Source organism: Littorina saxatilis, linkage group LG6 (genome assembly GCF_037325665.1).
Source record: "Littorina saxatilis isolate snail1 linkage group LG6, US_GU_Lsax_2.0, whole genome shotgun sequence".
Taxonomy (NCBI): domain Eukaryota; kingdom Metazoa; phylum Mollusca; class Gastropoda; order Littorinimorpha; family Littorinidae; genus Littorina; species Littorina saxatilis.
The window spans coordinates 41,605,244-41,628,413 of NC_090250.1; the positions used below are offsets into that span (position 1 = coordinate 41,605,244).

The 23,170-nt window shown below is 42.3% G+C and overlaps 2 protein-coding genes across 2 annotated transcripts in view; both read right to left on the minus strand.

Moving 5' to 3' along the window:
- The window catches only part of LOC138969236 (uncharacterized), a 14,794-nt gene extending 14,698 nt beyond the window's left edge, over positions 1-96 (minus strand). The window contains exon 1 of the mRNA XM_070341981.1: positions 1-96. This exon is cut by the window's left edge and continues 56 nt beyond it. The gene's annotated coding sequence lies outside the window, so the exon portion shown is untranslated.
- A 7,096-nt stretch (positions 97-7,192) lies between these two features.
- LOC138969239 (galectin-8-like) lies at positions 7,193-14,734 on the minus strand. The gene is made up of 4 exons (XM_070341985.1): positions 14,610-14,734; positions 11,713-11,801; positions 9,454-9,658; positions 7,193-8,382 (listed from the first exon to the last, which is right to left on the minus strand). The coding sequence occupies exons 1-4, from the start codon at positions 14,730-14,732 to the stop codon at positions 8,254-8,256; spliced, it is 546 nt and encodes a 181-aa protein (XP_070198086.1). The 5' UTR covers positions 14,733-14,734; the 3' UTR covers positions 7,193-8,253.
- Positions 14,735-23,170: the final 8,436 nt, after the last annotated feature.

Sequence of the window (23,170 nt, forward strand, 5' to 3'; positions counted from 1 at the left end):
CAAACAGCTGACTGGAGTTGTGGTGCGTACGTACAATGAATTGCTTTGACATCTCCACACTGCCGTCGCCGCTATCTTCACTACGCTGAACACGTGACTTCCTTCACCGTGCTACATGGAAAGTTATCTGCCGGCGGGTCAAATTCACTGCGAATTTCGAAGCTGACGTAATTCGTTGCAATGGTTCAAACTTCTAAGTGCACTGAGTACTAATTTTGGGATTTTCCGTTTGTGTTTGTGTCTGAGTGTGTGTTTGTGGGAGGGGGGGGGGGGGGGGGGGGGTTAGTATGCTTGTTACATTTAGTCAAGTTTTGACTAAATGTTTTAATATAGAGGGGGAATCGAGACGAGGGTCGCGGTGTATGTGTGTGTGTGTGTGTGTGTGTGTGTGTGTGTGTGTGTGTGTGTGTGTGTGTGTGTGTGTGTGTGTCTGTGCGTGTGTGTGTGTGTAGAGCGATTCAGAGTAAACTACTGGACCGATCTTTATGAAATTTGACATGAGAGTTCCTGGATATGATATCCCCAGATGTTTTTTCATTTTTTCGATAAATGTCTTTTATGACGTCATATCCGGCTTTTCGTAAAAGTTGAGGCGGCACTGTCACACCCTCATTTTTCAATCAAATTGATTGAAATTTTGGCCAAGCAATCTTCGACGAAGGCCGGACTTCGGTATTGCATTTCAGCATGTAGGCTTAAAAATTAATTAATGACTTTGGTCATTAAAAATCTGAAAGTTGTAATTAAAATTATTTTTTAATAAAACGATCCAAAATTACTTTTATTTTATTCTTCATCATGTTCTGATTCCAAAAACATATAAATATGTTATATTCGGATTAAAAACAAGCTCTGAAAATTAAAAATATAAAAATTATGATTAAAATTAAATTTCCGAAATCGTTTTAAAAACAATTTCATCTTATTCCTTGTCGGTTTCTGATTCCAAAAACATATAGATATGATATGTTTGGATTAAAAACACGCTCAGAAAGTTAAAACGAAGAGAGGTACAGTAAAGCGTGCTATGCAGCACAGCGCAACCGCTACCGCGCTAAACAGGCTCGTCACTTTCACTGCCTTTTGCACTAGCGGCGGACTACGGTCATTGTGAAAAAATGCAGTGCGTTCAGTTTCATTCTGTGAGTTCCACAGCTTGACTAAATGTAGTAATTTCGCCTTACGCGACTTGTTTTTACATTTAGTCAAGTTTTGACTAAATGTTTTAACATAGAGGGGGAATCGAGACGAGGGTCGTGGTGTATGTGTGTGTGTGTGTGTGTGTGTGTGTGTGTGTTTGTCTGTGTGTGTGTGTGTGTGTGTGTGTGTCTGTGTGTGTGTCTGTGTCTGTGCGTGTGTGTGTGTGTGTGTGTAGAGCGATTCAGAGTAAACTACTGGACCGATCTTTATGAAATTTTACATGAGAGTTCCTGGGTATGATATCCCCAGACGTTTTTTCATTTTTTTGATAAATGTCTTTTATGACGTCATATCCGGCTTTTTGTAAAAGTTGAGGCGGCACTGTCACACCCTCATTTTTCAATCAAATTGATTGAAATTTTGGCTAAGCAATCTTCGACGAAGGCTGGACTTCGGTATTGCATTTCAGCATGGAGGCTTAAAAATTAATTAATGACTTTGGTCATTAAAAATCTGAAAATTGTAATTAAAATTATTTTTTTATAAAACGATCCAAAATTACTTCTATTTTATTCTTCATCATGTTCTGATTCCAAAAACATATAAATATGTTATATTCGGATTAAAAACAAGCTCTGAAAATTAAAAATATAAAATTTATGATTAAAATTAAATTTCCGAAATCGTTTTAAAAACAATTTCATCTAATTTCTTGTCGGTTCCTGATTCCAAAAACATATAGATATGATATGTTTGGATTAAAAACACGCTCAGAAAGTTAAAACGAAGAGAGGTACAGTAAAGCGTGCTATGCAGCACAGCGCAACTGCTACCGCGCTAAACAGGCTCGTCACTTTCACTGCCTTTTGCACTAGCGGCGGACTACGGTCATTGTGAAAAAAATGCAGTGCGTTCAGTTTCATTCTGTGAGTTCCACAGCTTGACTAAATGTAGTAATTTCGCCTTACGCGACTTGTTGTTTATGTGTCTTTGTCTACATGTCTCTGTACCTATCTGTGTAATACAGGCGATGTATCAATATCAAAAAAGCTTCCGTATTCGCAATGAATGATTTGCGCTATGTACACCCCCCCCCCCCCCCCCCCCCCCCCCCCCCTTCTCGTGACTATGAATCAGCGAGTGCGTGAACAACCCGTGCATGCGTTGCGTAGAACTCGGTGAAACCTGAGACTCAAATCAAACAATAAAGATGAATCGAAAGTGCACAGTGGAGGAGGGGGGGGGGGTGTGTGCTGAATATTTGCCGGTCGTCCTTCCCGCAATCTCTATATTTACGTCACAGGTACGTCTCTGAGGACTAGTTACGTTAACACTTTCGGAGTGCGACGTCATGACGTCATGACAGCAACACGATTGGAAAGACCTACGTCACATAGATCTCCAAGTGCCAATGAACACTTGACGAAGAGATCTTCGAATTCATCAATACTTTAATAAGGCCAAAAAAAAAAATAGGTCTGTTTACGGTAACATAGGCCCAAAAAATAGGGTCGGTAGGTCGGGATTGGTTTTTTTTGTTTTTGTTTTCCAAAAAACCATATTTTTACGTTATTTTGCCAAAAAAAACAAGATTTTTTTTTTTTTTCCCCCAAATGCCAAAAAAAAGTCTAGGGTCGCGCGAAAAAACTAGGGTCGGTCGGGTTACCGTAAACAGACCTATTTTTTTTTTTGGCCTAAAAGTAATTTTAAAAAATAAAAAATAAAGTAATTCACCAAAGAAAATTAAGTGAGTTCAAGTAGGCTTACTAATGGACAACGCTGAGATCCCCACCATTGCTTTACACGAATAAGTTGTCATTGATCAAAGGCGTTGGGTGACACATTTAGCCAGCACCTTTGACGGGTCTGCCCTCCGTAGCACGCCGTGATGAGTATTGATCTCTTTGTGTGGGTACAGACCGTGAAACGTCGAGGAGAGAGGATTTGAACATTGCTATTGCTAACCATTGCCTAGCTGTACTTAAAACAGTTAACTCAAACTTATACCCGTGTTTGACCTTGCAAGTGAAGCCGGGAGCACGTGTTCTATTGCTACTCAGTGATAGTGATAGTCAAAAAAAATATTGGTTCAAGCGACGCTGTGACCTGAAATACTCAGAGATGTACTCTGTCCTGAATTTCTACGTTGTGGTTTGGGTGCTTGCATAATGTGTATATTAGAGAGAGAGAGAAAGAGAGAGAGAGAGAGAGAGAGAGAGAGAGAGAGAGAGAGATAGATAGATATATATATATATATATATATATATATATATATACGACTTGTGTCTGTGTGTCTGTGTGTCTGTTCGCGATGCGCGGCCAAGGTTCTCGATGGATCTGTTTCAAATTTGGTGGGCATATTCAGGTACACCCGGGACAGGACACAACCTGGTCGATATTTCAACACGTGCTCTCAGCGCGCAGCGCTGAACCGATTTTGGTTTTTTTGTCTGGATCCACTACCAGTAACTCTTCCTTATCTTCTCCAGTGTTTGCAGCGTTTATCTCCCTTCCTTCGTGTGGCTTAAATCCATATTCCCGTTTCTATTTTTAGAAGGTCACTGTCGACAACGCTCAATCCATATTCCCGTTATACTATTTTTAGACTCTTCTCCAGTGTTTTGCGCGTTTATCTCCCTTCCTTCGTGCGGTGCGCCGGCAAAGCCGGCGTACACCCGGCACAGCCGGGTCCCCGGCGCAGCCGGGTATTCGGCTCGACTTCTTCCCGGCGAAGCCGTACCCGGCGAAGCGGGTATTCATCTAGTATAATAATATACGACTTGTGTCTGTGTGTGTGTGTGTGTTCGCGATGCACGGCCAAAGTTCTCGATGGATCTGCTTCAAATTTGGTGGGCATATTCACGTAGACCCCGGACACAACCTGGTCGATGAGAATTTTCAACACGTGCTCTCAGCGCGCAGCGCTGAACCGATTTTGGTTTTTCTGTTCATCTTCCGAGATCCATTCCCAGTAACTCTTCCTTATCTTCTCCAGTGTTTTGCGTTTATCTCCCTTCCTTCGTGTGGCGTCAATCCATATTCCCGTTACTATTTTTAGAAGGTCACTGCCCACAACGCTCAATCCATATTCCCGTTACTATTTTTAGAAGGTCACTGTCCCGGCGAAGCCGGGTATTACTCTTCCTTATCTTCTCCAGTGTTTTGCGCGTTTATCTCCCTTCCTTCGTACGGTGTAAAGGGTATTCGGCTCTACTTCTTCCCGGCGAAGCCGTACCCGGCGAAGCGGGTATTCATCTAGTATATTATATATGTGTTTGTGTGTGTGTGTGTGTATGTGTATGTGTGTGCGCGGGTGTTGTGGACCTATATCTGTCCCTCTATCCCTTTGCCTGTCTTTCCGACACCGTCTTTATAATTATTTCTTCAACCTGTTTGGTTACGTTCCGATTACTTATCTTTCAGTATATTCTACATGTAGATCGGTCGGCACGCAGCGGTTGTACTGTTTTAGTGCTGAAACTACTTAAATAGTATTGTCAGTTTCAATACTTGACGGGCGGGGATATAGCTCAGTTGGTAGCGCGCTGGATTTGTATTCAGTTGGCCGCTGTCAGCGTGAGTTCGATCCCAGGTTCGGCGGAAATTTATTTCAGAGTCAAATTTGTGTGCAGACTCTCTTCGGTGTCCGAACTCCCCCCCCCCCCCCCCCCCCCCCCCCCCGTGTACACTACATTGGGTGTGCACGTTAAAGATCCCACGATTGACAAAAGGGTCTTTCCTGGCAAAAATTGCTTAGGCACAGTTAATAATTGTCTACCTATACCCGTGTGACTTGGAATAATAGGCCGTGACAGGTAAATATGCGCCGAAATGGCTGCAATTACTGGCCGTATAAAATTTCATCTCACACGGCATCACTGCAGAGCGCCTAGAACTGTACCCACGGAATATGCGCGATATAAGCCTCATTGATTGATTGATTGATTGATTGATTCTTCAAACGATCGCATGGATACAGTGAAACCCCGCTTATCAAACCCACCGATTAAAGATTGACTCTGCCAAGACCCCGCTTATCAAACCCACCGATTAAAGATTGACTCTGCCAAGACCCTGCTTTTTAAGGCGTTTTGTTCACAAGCTATGTAAATCGAGTCTATCCCCATTATAAGATTCCCTCCGTTTTAAGCCCTAATTTTCTTACCATTTATTTAGGTCTTAAAAGGGAGGTTCCACTGTACCCACAGCGCCCTGAGCAAAATATTGGAACGTTCAAACGTTTAATTTTGACAAAACGAAACGTACAAAAGTACGGCGACCTAATGGTCTACATGGAGGACATAATTATATACAAATAATAGACGAATTCCTAAAACAACCCTGTCGCCTTGAATGGGCTCTCAAGAGGGAATACCCTTGCTCTTACTAGGACAAACATTGGAGGCGCCAATCACTAGCGAGGGGTGTGTCTGGAGGGGCCAATCACTAGCGAGGGGTGTGTCTGGAGGGGCCAATCACTAGCGAGGGGTGTGTCTGGAGGGGCCAATCACTAGCGAGGGGTGTGTCTGGAGGGGCCAATCACTAGCGAGGGGTGTGTCTGAAACACGTGGACAGGAGCACGTGTGAATTTATTTGTCCGAGAAAAAGCAAGGGTATTCACTCTTTAACAACCCATACAAACCCGACGGAGTTATTTCCAAAGATCGTCTATTATGCGACAAATGAGGATTTTGGCCATCTTCAGACCAGAGGTCGCATTCAACGCCTACTAAGCTTTTTATTTGTCTCATAACTATTTACATTAACATTTCATGGTGTGTTTTTCAAAAATTTAATTTCTATGCCCACACACTAATCGACAACATCACCCCACACATCACCGATTCAATCAGTGCCGAAGTGTAATGCTGTGGTTTCCTGAACAGATTGTTATCAGGAGAGGCTTTCGCTTCGTGACCTACACTATCGTCAGGCGACAAAGAAAACCACGTTCTTAGCCTCGTCCGTTATTTGTTTTGTCATTCGATCTTTCCTTTTCCCGAGCGGAAAATAGGCTCTTGGTAAAGCCATTGCAGCCCGGAGAAAAAAACAGTGAGTACACGGTATAAGGCCTAAAAAAAAAATAGGTGTGGTTACGGTAACCCGACCTACCCTATTTTTAGAGGCCGATCCTATAACTTTTTATTACATTTGTCAACAAAAAAAACAACAACAAAAAAAAAACGAGTGCAAAAAACGCAATGAAAGCGAAAGCGCACACTTATTTCCCTGTCAAGTAGGTTTAATTTGTACACAGAAAAAAAAGTTTAAAAAAAAAAAAAGTGATTGCCTACCTACCTACCCTATTTTTTTTGGCTATGTTACCGTAACCACACCTATTTTTTTTTGGCACATATAGCTCATCATAAGGGCACGTCAGATATCAAGTGTCCTGTAGGCCTATTCAGTCACTTGCTATCACTATAGATAGCACACACACACAAAAGCAGCCGAAAAAGCAAAACGCACTGAAGGTGCACAATAGTTGGCGTACAATTGCAAAAACAGCCGATAACATACTACGCTGGGATTCTCATTGTTGACAAAACCCAACAACCTGACAGCTGACCTCGAACTCTCAGCACTGATGCGGAAAAGCGGGCACGGTCAAGGTCGCGAAGGTCGTTCGGGTCGTTCAGAACTTCATGATACGGTAAGGTCGAATTTTGCTGTGGCTGTGACGTAGTTATAGCAGGTAAAACCCTCACTTCGTTTACTTTCTATCACAGAGTATAGGCGCCAGAACTGGTTATACCTTCTCACAGCTACGACTGCAGGATTGTAGACGAATGAAGGTTTTCTTTTTCAAGGGAGAAAAAATTGTGTGACTGAAAGATGGGATGAGAAAGTGTGTGTGTGTGTGTGTGTGTGTGTGTGTGTGTGTGTGTGTGTGCGTGCGTGCGTGCGTGCGTGTGTGTGTGTGTGTCCGTGCGTGCGCGCGTGTGTGTGTGTGTGTGTGTAAGAGAGAGAGAGAGAGAGAGAGAGAGAGAGAGAACGAGGGAGGGAGAACGACAAAGAAACAGAAGACAAGATATAATAAGATGAGCTTAGATAAGATGATTCTTTATTAACCAGAGTAATGGCATCAGCAAACAAGTGCAATTTTATATCCAGCCTTCTCCCACGAGAGAATCATTCTAATTAACTATCTAATATACCCACAATCAAAATAAATTTAGATTGTGAGAAATGAAACATACACACAGTTAGGCTTACATTCGCAAAACATACTTGGAGAATTAAAATTCTAAATCGAAACAACCAAAAAAGGTAGCAAAGATCAAGACAGGCCATAAAAACTATGAATTGCGACACAAGAGAGAATCCTATGTGGCGAAACATTCAATTGTGTAGCTGTTTTTACGTGTTTCTCAGTTAGAACTGATTATCGTTCGTCTTAAATTAATTTTCAATGAAATAAAGTAGAGGTTGCCAAATTCTTACAAGGTGGTAAAACCTATGTGTGTAGCGAACATAGTTAGGAAAAGGAGTATTACCTGAGGGAATATTGGATTGTATTTGATTTCTAATATACTCGATTTTTTTTAAATAGAGAGTAGGGGGGGATTTTTTTGTTTGCTTAACGCCCAGCCGACCACGAAGGGCCATATCAGGGCGGAGTAGGGGGGGGGGGGGGGGGCAGAGAGAAAGGAGAGAAAGACAAAGAACAAACAAAACCAAACAAATAACAATAACAACTACAGCAACAAAAACAACAACGTTTTCTCATGTGAAGTATATAATTTAATTAAGCTTGAATGTAAATCTTATCTTTTAAATATTTTCTTTGTGATTCGTAACTGAAAAAACCATGGTATTGTGTTGCTTAGTAATTGATGCGTGAATTGGCGTCTCGCCGAATTACACGCCCCTGAGGAAGGCCTGGCAACCGGTCGAAAATTTGGGCTGCCACTTGAAATTCTTTGTTTGGCTTTTCTTTTCCTTGATTTTGTTATATATATATATATGTATATATATATATATATATGTATATATATTATATTATATTGTTAACACTCTGTAATATACACCACAAATGACATTATAATTCGAAATAATAAAGTTCGCTCTGTCTATGTCTGAACAAACTGTGAAGAACTGGTTATTGTGACGTCAGTTGTTACACAGGACGTCCAAGCGAGTGACGTTGACGCCATTCGTGATGTCAACAGCTTTGACGTCAGCAGGAGGTAGCTTTGCATGATGTGGATACCATGCATACACGATGTTACCCACACTTATCTGAAAATAAACGTACGGAAATGTGACACCAAACCAAACAAAACCAGTGTCTCCATAATTATGTATCAAAGGCACAGCGATTTGTTTCAAACGAATTAACTCATAAGATAAATCCCACTGCACAGAAAGCAGCCAGGCTGTTGGTTATTGGTATAATGTCCAAGTTAAAGGAATTATGGATTTATCACATGTACAAGCCTGGCCGAAGCTGAGATGGTGAGCCGAATGATTAACACGAGAAGGACTGTGCCTTTAACGAATTAAATCACCTATAAACCTAAGAATTAATTAGACAAAAAACACACAGTAAACACCAAGTTCCAAAGACTTTCTGTCCACGCCCTTCTTCGGTGAAATGAATGTAAGCAAACAATGACGTAAACATATAATACTCACATGAAGTGGAAAATAAATATAATACTCACATGAAGTGGAAAATATATAAACCTAAGAAGTGATATGCGTGTGTACACGATAAGCAAAACAAGTCGCGTAAGGCGAAAATAAACTGAGAGTGTAACGCCTTGGGTGCTATTTCGTCTTGTCGCATATTCACTCAGTCTCTCCCAGGAAAGCTCATCTGTGTCCGGTTTATGCGTTTAGCTGGGTACAGTACACCATCACGTATTTTAGAATGAACTGTTTCTGAACCCATATCTACCAAAACCGTATCTCAACAAACTGTCCTTGCTGATAAAAGAATATCCATTTTGTCTTGACGCCATTAAGGCCAGCTGATGAAACTGATAAACAACAGACGATGTTCACAAATAACTCTGGGTTTATAAATTATGGGTTGTGAAAGAGTGAATACTCTTGCTCTTATTGAGGCAAACTTTCCCACGTGACATTAAAGGCCAGCCACTAGCGTGGGGTGTGTGTCAAACCAGTGGACAAGGTGCACGTGTGGAAAGTTTGCCTCACTAAAAGCAAGAGTATTCACTCTTTCACATTCCATACAACCCCGACAGACTTATTTCCGGAGTTTGTCTGTTGATCTTTTTTACAATAAATTGCGACACATACAGTCTAAAGGTAGAGACCCGTAAACTGATAAAAATGACCACATACCCTGAACTTTGTAGCAGTGGTGTAGATCATAAGGCTAAAGGGGACACCAACAGTGAAGAAGAAGGGACGGAACTCCTGACCGCCAGTGTACGAGCCGTTAAGTCTGTAGTCCAAGTAGTAGGCGTTGGTGGTACCAGAGAAGTTGAAGCGAAAGTCTGCGTGGAGAGCAATGTCACCGGACCCAGTCAACAAGTCCACAGTGAAACTGGAGCACGCAGACGACAGAGAGTATTAGTTACGGTTTGACGTGACCGTGATAAATCAACATTTATCAGTCACAATGTCGATACAAAAGCTGGAATCATATCTGACCAAGGCGTGAGAAAAGGATAACATTCAAGAACAGCGTCTCAAATTCAAGAAAGCGTTTGCAAGGTGCCAAACTTTACACAGAGAGCTGTCGTATTGTGTTGAAAAGCGAGCTTTTGGCGGACAGAGTTAATATGGGACACTGCTGTTGAAAATTACAAAGAAGAACGTGGTTATTATGTTTAAACATGTCAACGGGAGATTACTTAATGGCGAACTGTTGACAGAGAGTTATTAATTAATAAGGGACACTGGTCACTGCTGTTGAACATTACAAAAAAGAGTGTTCTGGAGTACAACTCGAGTAGCTCAAGTAATTATTATGGGGACAGTGGGGTTTCCTTCCATACAGATTGGCCAACTGACCTGATAGAGACAGTGGGGGGGGGGGGGGGACTTCCATAAGATTGGCCAACTGACCAGGTGGGGGCAGTGGGGGTCCCTTCTATACAGATTGGCCAACTGGCCTGGTGGGGGCAGTGGGGGTCCCTTCTATACAGATTGGCCAACTTACCTGGCGGGGGCAGTGGAGGTCCCTTCTCAACTCAACTCAACTCAACTCAAATTTTATTGGCTTCAATTTTCATAGAAGAATTTGTCTTGCGCTTGGGAGAAAGTAAGAGTATAACATATAAAAACAGCATTCATATCACATTTCATGTATCACACACAGTAATCACTAGTATAAGCCTACAATTATCACATTTGTACCTGTATCATACATGCAAATAAATAGTATCACATTTCCACGTATCACACACAATATATACATTACATAACATACAGCAAGCTTCCATCTCCCGCGCCCCCCCCCCCCCTCCCACACATACATATCCTCGCACGTGCGTCGACTCCATACAAATGACATCATCAGTCCATTAACTAAAATGCACAATGACTAGTAGTGGGTACATGATACTTAATACGTGCTCAACTAGACCTGCTAACTAAAATAATAACAGAAACAAAAACAAGGACTGGGCACAACATTTACACGTGTGTGACCTACTTACATCAGGTGCCTGTGATCTATAAATAACAATGATTGCGTTTAAAGTAAAACATGAATAATGCCGATGTTTACTAACAATGAATACATAACAACTAAGATAAGAATGTATGTGCTTTGATAATATGATTATTTTATAAAACACAGTGGGGAAATTTGGAAAATAATTTTTATACGAAACTGCGCACATCGAGTCGAGCTCTGTAGCGTGTGTGTTCGGAGGCAGGAGACACACATGGCTGTGGATATTAATTGTTCGGTGGATTAAAAAGGATACCCCGACTTCGGCAGGGCAGAAGGAGGTACAAGACGGTGTGCTGTATTGCTGTGTGTGTGTGTGTGCTGTGCAGACATTCTGTGTTATGTGCATGTTCTATTCTAGTCTGTCCGTAGGCTTCCTCTGAGGGCCTATTGTGTACAAGGGGAGGTCACTTCCGCCTTATAAACAAACACATGTGGAGACCCACAGAAATACCATAGCATCGTAATGAAAGAGGGCAAAAATTCTGATAACAGCAAGGTAAGGCAGGTCTAGGACATTATTTCTAGGACTGACTAAGCAATAGAACAACATCATGATCTTCATAAGCAAATGATAGTGAGAACAAAACAAAATTCTATACAGATTGGCCAACTTACCTGGCGGGGGCAGTGGGGGTCCCTTCTATACAGATTGGCCAACTTACCTGGCGGGGGCAGTGGGGGTTCCTTCCAAACAAATTGGCCAACTGACCTGATAGATACAGTGGGGGGGGGGGGGGGACTTCCATACAGATTGGCCAACTGACCTGATAGATACAGTGGGGGGGCGGGGGTCTTCCATACAGATTGGCCAACTGACCTGGTGGGGGCAGTGGGGCTCCCTTCCAAACAGATTGACCAACTGACCTGATAGATACAGTGAGGGGGGAAGGGACTTCCATACAGATTGGTAAACTGACCTGGTGGGGGCAGTGGGGGTCCCTTCCATGCACACGGACAATCCGGGACCCACTGGTAACGGGACGGCCACGGGAAACACCGACAGTGGCTGAAAGAAGAATGATTATAGCAAACAGAACAGAGCAAGGGTAAAAACACAAAAGAAATTCTTACTTACTCACCATGACGAAGACAAAAAAGCTGTTGATCGTTTGCGAATTGCCTAAAAAAAAAAAATTTGGAAAATATCTCGCCATCAAAAACGTTTCGATATGCGAATAAGAAAATAATACGTTCTTCAAAAGAATACTTATTTTTGCATTTACGTTAATCCCGTCGTCCCTCTAGGTCATTAGTTATTTTATAAAAAAAAAGTTTACTTTAAAATTAGAAAAACGTGCCCCCCTTTCCAGGCCTCCCAACAAGTTTATTTAAAAATGCAGACATGATCCGTACTACCTACCTCGTGCAACTCGTGCTGTCATAGGCACCAGGTCTTCTGATCAATTGATCTGTCTGTACAGACTTAAATTAAGGCACAGTCCTCCTCCCCGTGAAAACTATTCTCACAAAAAAGCTATATAACTACAACAAACGACAAAAAGAAAAGGAAGTTATTCAAACTTTCAATCCAGACAAAAAGAAATATTAATTGGTATGCCGACCTAATGGTCTTTGAGGTGGATGGACACTTCAAATGTATATTACCGTCCAACTCGAAATCTAAATAAACTGGTAGAAATGAGGATATGGTTTACGTGAACAGAAAATAATGAATCAAACGGAGAACAAAACTGATATTTTAGGAAGAGGAACGGGCGGGGATGTAGTTCAGTCGGTAGCGCGCTGGATTTGTATCCAGTTGGCCGCTGTCAGCGTGAGTTCGTTCCCACGTTCGGCGAGAGATTTATTTCTCAGAGTCAACTTTGTGTGCAGACTCTCCTCGGTGTCCGAACACCCCAAGACCAAGTGCGCACGAAAAAGATCCTGTAATCCATGTCAGAGTTCGGTGGGTTATAGAAACACGAAAATACCCAGCATGCTTCCTCCGAAAACGGCGTATGGCTGCCTAAAATGGCGGGGTAAAAAACGGTCATACACGTAAAATTCCACTCGTGCAAAAAACACGAGTGTATGTGGGAGTTTCAGCCCACGAACGCAGAAGAAGAAGAAGAAGGAAGAGGAAACGGCTAATAACCATAATGGGAAAGAAAAAAAAACACCCCCTGTGAAGGAAATCACGAATAACACTAACAGGCAAAGTTTAATAGTGATATCCTCCACGCTTTTAGAGCGCTAACCAGAGATAATAGAGTGACGTAGCGAAGTGTGGTGCACGTACTGTGAATTCAGCTCACTGACTGAGAGAGTTGATGTTGTGAATCGCAACGAAGATATCGTTACACTTAACCACTGTCCAGCGACAGGGAGGGGTTGTCACAGGAATCGACCGGGAGAAAGGAAGCCCGAGTAAAGCACTTAACAGGTAAATGGAATAAGCATTTGAATATCGCTAATGTTTATCGCATAAGTTGAATCGACTAACACTGTAACTTTAAACATAGCAGACAGATATCTAAGACAAGATGTCCGCTATTTATGTTGTGCAGTGCGTCGTTTAACCGGTCGGAAAGGAAGATAGCGGCCAGATGACAGAATGAAGGATCTGAGAAGCCGCCGGAATATCACGCCTATAGACCCGCATAGCTGAGATTCGACGGGATTTCTAGAAGCTAGTGCACGGTTATTTTTGTCCGTAGAGTTGGACCATAGAGGTCACAGGGCGATAGAAACTGAGTAGACCGAGGTCACCAGTAGCAGGAATTAGTAGTTAAAATACATTTCCTAGTGAACGGCAATAGACGCTGTGTAATTCTGCGCTTGACCAGAATTAAGATATGTCTACAATATCTTAATTACTTAAGAGATAAGGAATATTTAGTAGACAGAGCAGACGGTGATTTAAGTCTGCCGTAGTAGTAATTATAACTGGGTTTTGTTGACTACACACGAGCCGTGAGTAGATACCTGTAAATTAGATATCGTGTGCCTGTGAGTTCACGGACTGGTCGTGTAATTTTATACCTAAGTTAAGGGTAGAGAGTTTTGTCATTGCAATTGTGTACGAGATTGTCATCTCGAGTTGTTTTTTTTGGCCTACAAAACTGTGAGTACTGGATTTTTGAGTACCTAACATTTATGTTCATGATTGTGTGTATTTGTGTGTATGATGTCATAGCCGTATAATACAGTGGAGGGAACCTACCTTTGGCGTTGTGTTTGATTCATGTATGACAGCATACTAGCACATTTACATTCATTCACACCCCCAAAAAACAACGCTTTGACCGAAGTAGAGAAAAAGGTGTGTCAAACACTAATCAAACATTGTTGTTTATCAGCTGGAAATTGGTTCAGTTATCGGGCGCAGTGGCGTGTTGGTAAGACGTCGGCCTCCTAATCGGGAGGTCGTGAGTTCGAATCCCGGTCGCTGCCGCCAGGTGGGTTAAGAGTGGACATTTTTCCGATCTCCCAGGTCAACTTATGTGCAGACCTGCTACATAGTGACTTAACCCCCTTCGTGTGTACACGTACACGTAAGCACAAGACCAAATGCGCAAAGAAAAGATCCTGTAATCCATGTCAGAGTTCGGTGGGTTATAGAAACACGAAAATACCCAGCATGGGCCTCCCCCGAAATCGGGCGTATGCTGTCTGAATGGCGGGGTAAAAACGGTCATACACGTAAAAATCAACTCCCACATGGGCGAACGTGGGAGTCTAAGCCCATGAACGATGAAGAAGAAGAAGAAGAAGAAGGTTCAGTTATCGGAACTCATTTTACAAGGAATCAATATCAGAACGTTTTTATTGCAGGTGCTCAGACGCGATCAAAAAGACTCAACGACAATCTCACCGGGTTTCTCCACACACGCTGCAGACAGTTTCCCTCAGTCTCCCACGTACCGTCAGCCAGACACCGTACGATGACGTCCCCGTTTGTGTTGATGAAGTCATCATGACACGTCACCCTCCCCATCAGTGACGTGAGGGTGCGATTCCAAATCACGCTGCCATTACATGATGGCACTTTGCTCTCGAAGCATCTGGGACCTAAAATATGAACGATTACTTCCAATACTGCAAATGCATACACAGCTTGTCCAATAAAGGTTGGAGAATTATTAGTTTGCTTCTGCACGGGGGATAACCGGTCATAAGCGGGACTGAGGCTCTCCGCGGGGCCTGACACGATTGAAGGCACGTTTTGTCAGTTTTCTTGGATTTGTTTGATTTACGTCGGGATTTAAAGTAAGCTACAGATTCAGCGATGCCTTACATTGTTTCTCGATGCATAAAATGTCATAGAGCGGTTCATATTTGTCCGTAAATTACCATCAAAGCTGAACATGTCGGCGATCGAGCGCCGGAAATGGCTGTTCGATGGGTTTTGGAAGTAGAAATGTGCTTTATTTCACAAAATCCGCTCGTATTTGACGTCGGTTTGGGATTTTAATGGACGATGGAGTCACTGAAGATGCAAACAAGTGCTATTTCGGGGGTAGAATATATCGACCGACCCTGTAGACGAGAGGCGGTCACATGTGAGAGATGATCGTACGCGGGGCTGCCGACCGCGAATGGGACAGCAGATTCATAATTTGTTTTGATCAGTAACATACACTAACAGTCTTTGTTTTTTTAGAAATTATTATTTTAATCTAAACAATCATCAGAACATGCACACACTCTCACTCACACACTCTCACTCACACTCACACACACACTCTCACTCACACACACACACTCTCTCTCTCTCTCTCTCTCTCTCTCTCTCTCTCTCTCTCTCTCTCTCTCTCTCTCTCTCTCTCTTACATACCATTCTACACACACAAGCTAAACAATAGGACAGGTTTGGAATGTGTATTTATTTATGGAATCCAAGATTGAGTAAAACATGAAATAATTGAAAGTAACATACCTTTCAACGTTACCAACTGATATTGGTACTACACATATAAAATGTACAAATAAAATCTGTCAAACTTATTTGAGGAACCAAAAATACACATGCATATGGGCAACTCCCAAAAGGTGCTCCCTGTCAGATGACATTTTTAAAATATCCACACATAGTTTATTCGAGACAAGGGTGTTGGTATATATGTGTTGACCTGTGTATAGTGAGTGGGGACTGGGGGAGACTAAACAGCATGTTTCCACTGTATGTAAAGTGGTTTTATGGAAAATATGCCAGGGGTATATCCTGATCCTGAACTATTGTTATGCATGTTCAGCGTATGGCTTATTGCATTTGGACTTGCATTTTTTTGTAGCACTGGATTGAACCAGGTATGTTTGGTATACCACCAAAAATAACAACTTCTTCCTGATCAAACTTTTTAATATCCCACTTTGTTCAAATGAACAGATTTGTCTGAAAAAGATACAAAGGCTTGAGTGAACTTTGATATCAAAATTGGCTAAAGATCTGCTTTTTGTGACAACCAAATCCTTTATTCACAAACATAGGGAGTCGAAGCAGCACCAAATTAAGCAATGTGAAGAAGCTTTAACAAGAAAAAAATATTTTTCTAAACATAAACCCCTTTGTTGGAGAAAAAAAAGCATATGTGAATGTTTCTTGTGACAATAGCGTCATGTGTTGTGACTTGTCACGAGAAACATCTTAAATTATCCAGAACCAATATTACAGGCAGTCGTGTGCTTTTGTTTTGTTGAACGTCTTGATCAGAAACATTTTAGATCAAAAGAAGCAGTAAATTAGATAAAGTAATAGATTTGCAAGGATGTGCTGTTTCTTGTGACATGTACTTTTGGTGTGAAGCGATCACTACACTGAATTTGACGCCTTGCTGCCATTTCGCTCGTCTTCCCGGATGTCGTTTTTCAGCACAGACTACTATAAGCGGTTCATGAAAATGTCGTTCTCGCTGTTAGAAAACGAAATTGATTATTCACAGCAGTGCTGTTTCTTGTGACATTTGTGACGTGAATTTTGCGACACACAAAAAATAGTTTTAATCATGAAATCCTTGTGTCCATTGACTGCCATCCTACCCCCTGTTACGAGGAGTAGTTCTGAAGCAACATTCTGGGTTGCCTGATTTTGATTACTTTGGGCAAAGAAGAAAAGGGACAGCCCTTGGCTCAGTATGACGTGAACAGTCACAAGAACCTGTACATTTTTAAGTGTTAATTTCAAAACTTTAACATACATTTTTTAAACAAAAGAGTGTTCCACAACGTAGAAGCAACTTTATTGTACATGTTTCATTACTTCAAATAAAAAGAAAACAAATATTTTGTTATCAAATGTAAGCTTTTCTGATCACACCAAAAACAATTGGGAAAAAACAGGAAAAATTGGGGGTAAATGTATGTTTGAAATTCAGTACAAAAATAATAGTAATACATTAGTTTTTGCTACAAACCTTTGATATCATTACATTTAAACATTTCAGATTGCAAAAAAGACTGTTATTGTATGTTACTGATCAAAACAATATATGAATCTGCTGTTCCATTCGCGGTCGGCAGCCCCGCGTACGATCATCTCTCACATTTGACCGCTTCTCGCCTACAGGGTCGGTCGATATATTCTACCCCCGAAATAGCACTTGTTTGCATCTTCAATGACTCCATCTTCCATTAAAATCCCAAACCGATGTCAAATACGAGCGGATTTTGTAAAATAAAGCACATTTCTACTTCCAAAACCCATCGAACAGCCATTTCCGGCGCTCGATCGCCGACATGTTCAGCTTTGATGGTAATTTACGGACACATATGAACCGCTCTATGACATTTTATGCATCGAGAAACAATGTAAGGCATCGCTGAATCTGTAGCTTACTTTAAATCCCGACGTAAATCAAACAAATCCAAGAAAACTGACAAAACGTGCCTTCAATCGTGTCAGGCCCCGCGTAGAGCCTCAGTCCCGCTTATGACCGGTTATCCCCCGTGTTCTGGTAAATATAAAATTAACAGTACAGAGACGTTTGTTGTATTTTATCAAAAACAACACTTTATTTTTATCTACTTGCACAATCCAATAATATACCTGATCCCCGTTTTCCCTATTCTAAGTTTGACAATGACCACATGAACTTAAAAAAGGAATTGTGCGAAAATAAGTGTCACGTCAACGAAAGTAAAGAAAGATTCGCGGTGTATTTTTCTCTAATTGGTGACACCCCTACTGGGGAACGCTATTTTGAGTTTGGTCATAAGTACGAACGGGTAGGCTTGGCAGTATATTTGGTGGTAATGTTGATAACAGTACCAAAATCACAATCAATTGTGTTAGATATTAGGTTGTCACAGGGCCGCCGCCTCAAAAGCCGGATATGACGTCATTAAACACATTTCTCGAAAAAATAAAGAACACTTCTGGGCACATCATCTGGAAGAATTTGAATGTAAAGTTTTATGAAGATCTGCCCAGTAGTTTTTTTTGAATTGGTCAACACACACACACACACCATCACCCTCGTCTCGATTTCGGTCTATCTGAAAAAATGTATTCAAATCGTGACTAAATGTAAAACAAATGTGTGTGTCCCCATCGCAGCAATGTTTTTCAATGCTCAAAGAAACATCAGGCAACAGCTTTAAAAAAAAACAATCCTACTTTGGATCAGTTTTCTTTCTTATGAACGGGACAAGTTCTGCTATACCATACACCAGTCCGAAGCGTGCCACGTGTGTGTTGTTTTCTTATCTAACACATGTCCCAGGTGTGTAGTGTGTTGGTGTCTTACCTGTGTTAGCATACATCTGTCCCAGGTGTGCAGTGTGTGTGGTGTCTTACCAGGCTGTGTTAACTGTTACATACAACTGTCCCAGGTGTGCAGTGTGTGTGGTGTCTTACCTGTGTTAACTGTTACATACAACTGTCACAGGTGTGCAGTGTGTTGGTGTCTTACCTGTGTTAGCATACATCTGTCCCAGGTGTGCAGTGTGTGTGGTGTCTTACCTGTGTTAACTGTTACATACAACTGTCCCAGGTGTGACGTGTGGAAGCGTCTTACCTGTGTTGACAGACATTTGTTCCAGTTGTGCAGTGTGCTTGTGTCTTACCTGTATTAACATACATCTGTCCCAGGTATGCAGTGTGTGTTGTGTCCTACCTGTGTTGACATACACTTGTCCCAGGTGTGCAGTGTGTTAGTGTCTTACCTGTGTTGACAGACATTTGTTCCAGTTGTGCAGTGTGTTTGTGTATTACCTGTATTAACATACATCTGTCCCAGGTATGCAGTGTGTGTTGTGTCTCACCTGTGTTGACATACACTTGTCCCAGGTGTGCAGTGTGTTACTTAGTGTCTTACCTGTGTTAACGTACACCTGTCCCAGGTGTGCAGTGTGTGTGGTGTCTTACCTGTGTTAACTGTTACATACACCTGTCCCAGGCTTGCAGTGTGTGTGGTGTCTTACCTGTGTTAACATAAATCTGTCCCAGGTGTGCAGTGTGGAAGTGTCTTACCTGTGTTGACATACACTTGTCCCAGGTGTGCAATGTGTTAGTGTCTTACCTGTGTTGACAGACACTTGTCCCAGTTGTGCAGTGTGTGTGTGTCTTACCTGTGTCAGTTAACATACATCTGTCCCAGGTGTGCAGTGTGTTAGTGTCTTACCTGTGTCAACATACACTTGTCCCAGGTGTGTAGTGTGCGTGGTGTCTTACCTGTATTAACATACACCTGTCCCATGCTTGCAGTGTGTGTGGTGTCTTACCCGTGTTAACATACACCTGTCCCAGGTGTGCAGTGTTAACGGTGTTGTCCAGAGCAGGCTGCAGGTAGCAGGTGCGAGAGGAGACGTTGAAGACAAAGGAGGTGCAGTGACTGTACTTGTTACACTCCCTGATACATTCCACCTTAGACCTTCCCTGCACCTCCACCTCGTAACCGCTGACCTCCAAGTCCTGACCGCTCAGCCGTCGCCAGGACGACGTGGTCACGTGATTCAGCCCAGTGGTCAAGGGAAATGCGGACCAAGTCAACATCAGAAGAAAGAACAAACTTTGCATCGTTACTTTCTATAGCAGCCGAGTGTCCGCACTTCATACATTGGTTGGATTTAAACGACAATGGCTAACCGCTTTTTGCACTCGTATTTAGTAGTCTCCTTCAATAGCAAGAATATTGTTTCACGGCCTTTTTCAGCTTCCAAACGGACATAGGATTGGAATGATTCCGTCATTGAGAGGTAGACTGAACGATCCAGAATTTTTTCTACTTGTTATCCACTGCAAAGATTGCCGTGTGAGCTTTCGCACCTCGGTCTCTATAAAGAGAAAAAGATTGACAAACCTGTAACGTCACCAAACAATCGCGAAGCACCAGTGTTGGAAGTGGTATTTTGAAATATTAACAGACTTTATACATGTACATGTAGAATTAGACACAAGATGGATACCCCACAATCGATTCGTTGGGGCGGTCTACGGATGTTAATCAAACGCCATAAATCCGGTTACACTCTGTGAACGATGTTTGATCGAAAGCAATTTGAGCTACACAAGTAACACCTAGCTTCACGCTTCTATCAAAATCTTGGCTTCTAATCATAACTCGTGATTCAGACAAGATTTGCGACAAAGCCTTACAGGTTGCATGAAATGAAACGTGCAACAAAGACCTGGAATCACCTCTGTAGTTGATTCAATCGCGCATTATGAAGACAAGTAAAGGGATACAGAAGTTGATTCTGGTTGGCTACCCATGGTAACATAAATGTCATATATGTGTCACATGTGGATGATATGTGGTTGCTACGTGGGTGAAATGAGGACCTTTATTTGTCGAGATTTTACCTAAGCATAGCGATCAGTCGCAGAACTGTCCTCGGGCGAAAGACGATTTCTGTCTCATTAAAATTAATGTGAAGGACATTGATTCATGATGTATTTATCTCGCGGGGCCTTTCAGGTCCATCGTTTGTTGACTTTCGTATGCGCTCTAAAAGCCCTGGATTCCCTTCTTTTTAATGCAAATTGATGAAGACTTAACTGCACAAAGGCCGACGGAAAATTAATGAAACTGCCACAATAACGGTGCTTAATGTGGAATTATGGTTATTACATCAAGGTGCAATTTCCGTCTAGGCCAGGCACCGGAGAAAAGCATACAAAGTAATTCCTTTCTAAACTTTCCATGTCTAGCCTCATCCAATCTTCTTCTTCTTCTGCGTTCGTGGGCTGAAACTCCCACGTACACTTGTGTTTTTGCACGAGTGGAATTTACGTGTACGACCGTTTTTACCCCGCCATTTAGGCAGCTATACGCCGCTTTCGGAGGAAGCATGCTGGGTATTTTCGTGTTTCTATAACCCACCGAACTCTGACATGGATTACAGGATCTTTTCCGTGCGCACTTGGTCTTGTGCTTGCGTGTACACACGAAGGGGGTTAAGTCACCAGCAGGTCTGCACATAAGTTGACCTGGGAGATCGGAAAAATCTCCACTCTTAACCCACCAGGCGGCAGCGACCGGGATTCGAACTCACGACCTCCCGATTAGGAGACCGACGTCTTACCACCACGCCACTCCGCCCGTCCCTCATCCAATCAAAACTGGAAACTAAGAGCGGCAGAAACTGAGGTAAACATTATTTCTTGACTAGATGCGCATAACTCCGAGGAGCGTTAAAGTCCCCATTGGTTTGTCCCTTCAACTTTAAATTGAATTGAGTGTATAGTTAACGTGTTTGTTGGTTGTTGCTCATTGAAAAGACGAAATAGCACTCGGAGATATATAACACATGGCGTGAAGCGGTATAAAAACATTTTGTCAATCTGTTTTCCTCAAACTAAAAGATCAACACTTAAAAAAAACAGCCAACCGAGACTACATGTATGTACAAAGGCTTCGCTAGCCTAAACCCGAAGACTGGTTCGGGTCCAGCACGTCCCCTCGAGCGTAGTGCCTAAAAGAATAAGATGGGATCAATTTTGGGTCGATTACTATTATTTTAAGCTTTAATTCTAATCAGAATTTTGCATATATGATTCAATCATATATTTTCTTTAAAGGCTAACAACAACAACAACAACAACAACAACAACAACAACAACAACAACAACAACAACAACAACAAGTCAAAGTCATCAACGAAGTACATAAAACTAAACTGATTTCATCATCATGAAAACACGGTCCTTTGCGGCATCTGTCAGTTGTAGTTCCTGTTAAAACACCATCTTTCCCGCGTACTTCTTGTCGTTCGCTGTTAAATCGTCAGTCCGGACTGCAGGGCGAAACGTGCTGTCCTCTCCAAGTCCTCTCTGGGTCCGTAGCTTCTTTTGTAGCGCTGTCTCCTCTGGCCAGATGGTGTCCCTCGAGCACTGTGGTATGGAAAAGCCTGCATGATGTGCTCTGCTGTCTGATTCTTGCCACACGGACATAGGGGGGAGGGAACTAGCTTCAGCTTTGTGGCCATATGATGGTTTAGTCTGTTATGTCCAGTGCGGAGTCTGAGTAGGACGACTTGTTCTTCACGTTGGAGCAGGTGGTAGTCATCTTTCTCCGCTCTGGTTTTCCTCTGGTTTTTGATTATTGTCTTTTTATATTTAGTCAAGTTTTGTTTTTTCTTGTACTGCAGCTGGGACGTGAACTGTTCCTTTGAGGCACCTTCCTTGGCAATTTTGTCTTTCCTCACGTACACGATCGGGCTTCTTCTACAGATCTGCCTTACATGTTTGTTTGTTTGCTTAACGCCCAGCCGACCACGAAGGGCCATATCAGGGCGGTGCTGCTTTGACATATAACGTGCGCCACACACAAGACAAAAGTCGCAGCACAGGCTTCATGTCTCACCCAGTCACATTATTCTGACACCGGACCAACCAGTCCTAGCACTAACCCCATAATGCCAGACGCCAGGCGGAGCAGCCACTAGATTGCCAATTTTAAAGTCTTAGGTATGACCCGGCCGGGGTTCGAACCCACGACTTCCCGATCACGGGGCGGACGCCTTACCACTAGGCCAACCGTGCCGGTCTTGTCTTACATGACACAAAACCATCCTTTCTCTTGGACTAAACCAACACCCAGGCTGCTTTCTGTGCTTGCAGAGTAGGATTTTGTGTGTGCTGAATTACTGTTGCAGACTGCCGAATGTGTAACTTGCAAAATTGATTCCACAAAACATCCAAATGCATGTTTTATGTGATTTTTTTTCTCATGAGTTTATTTTTATAAAGACTTCACCCGGACAGATACATATGTAACGGTTTTGTTCGTATTTATATTTCGAAAGAACGAACTATGATAAATGGGCATGTATCGATGTGCCGCAGTTATAGTAGCTTACGGCCGACCATAGCAGGGCCGAGGAATATTTTGCTTTTACATCTTTTGAATTAGCTGCAGTACCACCGGAAAATAACACTGAAATTGTCGATTTTTATTGACAACGAGCAAAGCATGCTCACCTCAATCTAGCATT

Coding starts and splice junctions, on each gene's coding strand:
- LOC138969239 (XM_070341985.1), bottom strand. CDS start 14,732: ATGGGGAGGGTGACGTGTCATGATGACTTCATCAACACAAACGGGGAC. Junction 11,802..14,609: donor AGCGTGTGTGGAGAAACCCG/GTGAGATTGTCG, acceptor TTCTTCTTTCAG/CCACTGTCGGTGTTTCCCGT. Junction 8,383..9,453: donor CCACTGCTACAAAGTTCAGG/GTATGTGGTCAT, acceptor GTTTATTTTCAG/ATAAGTGTGGGTAACATCGT.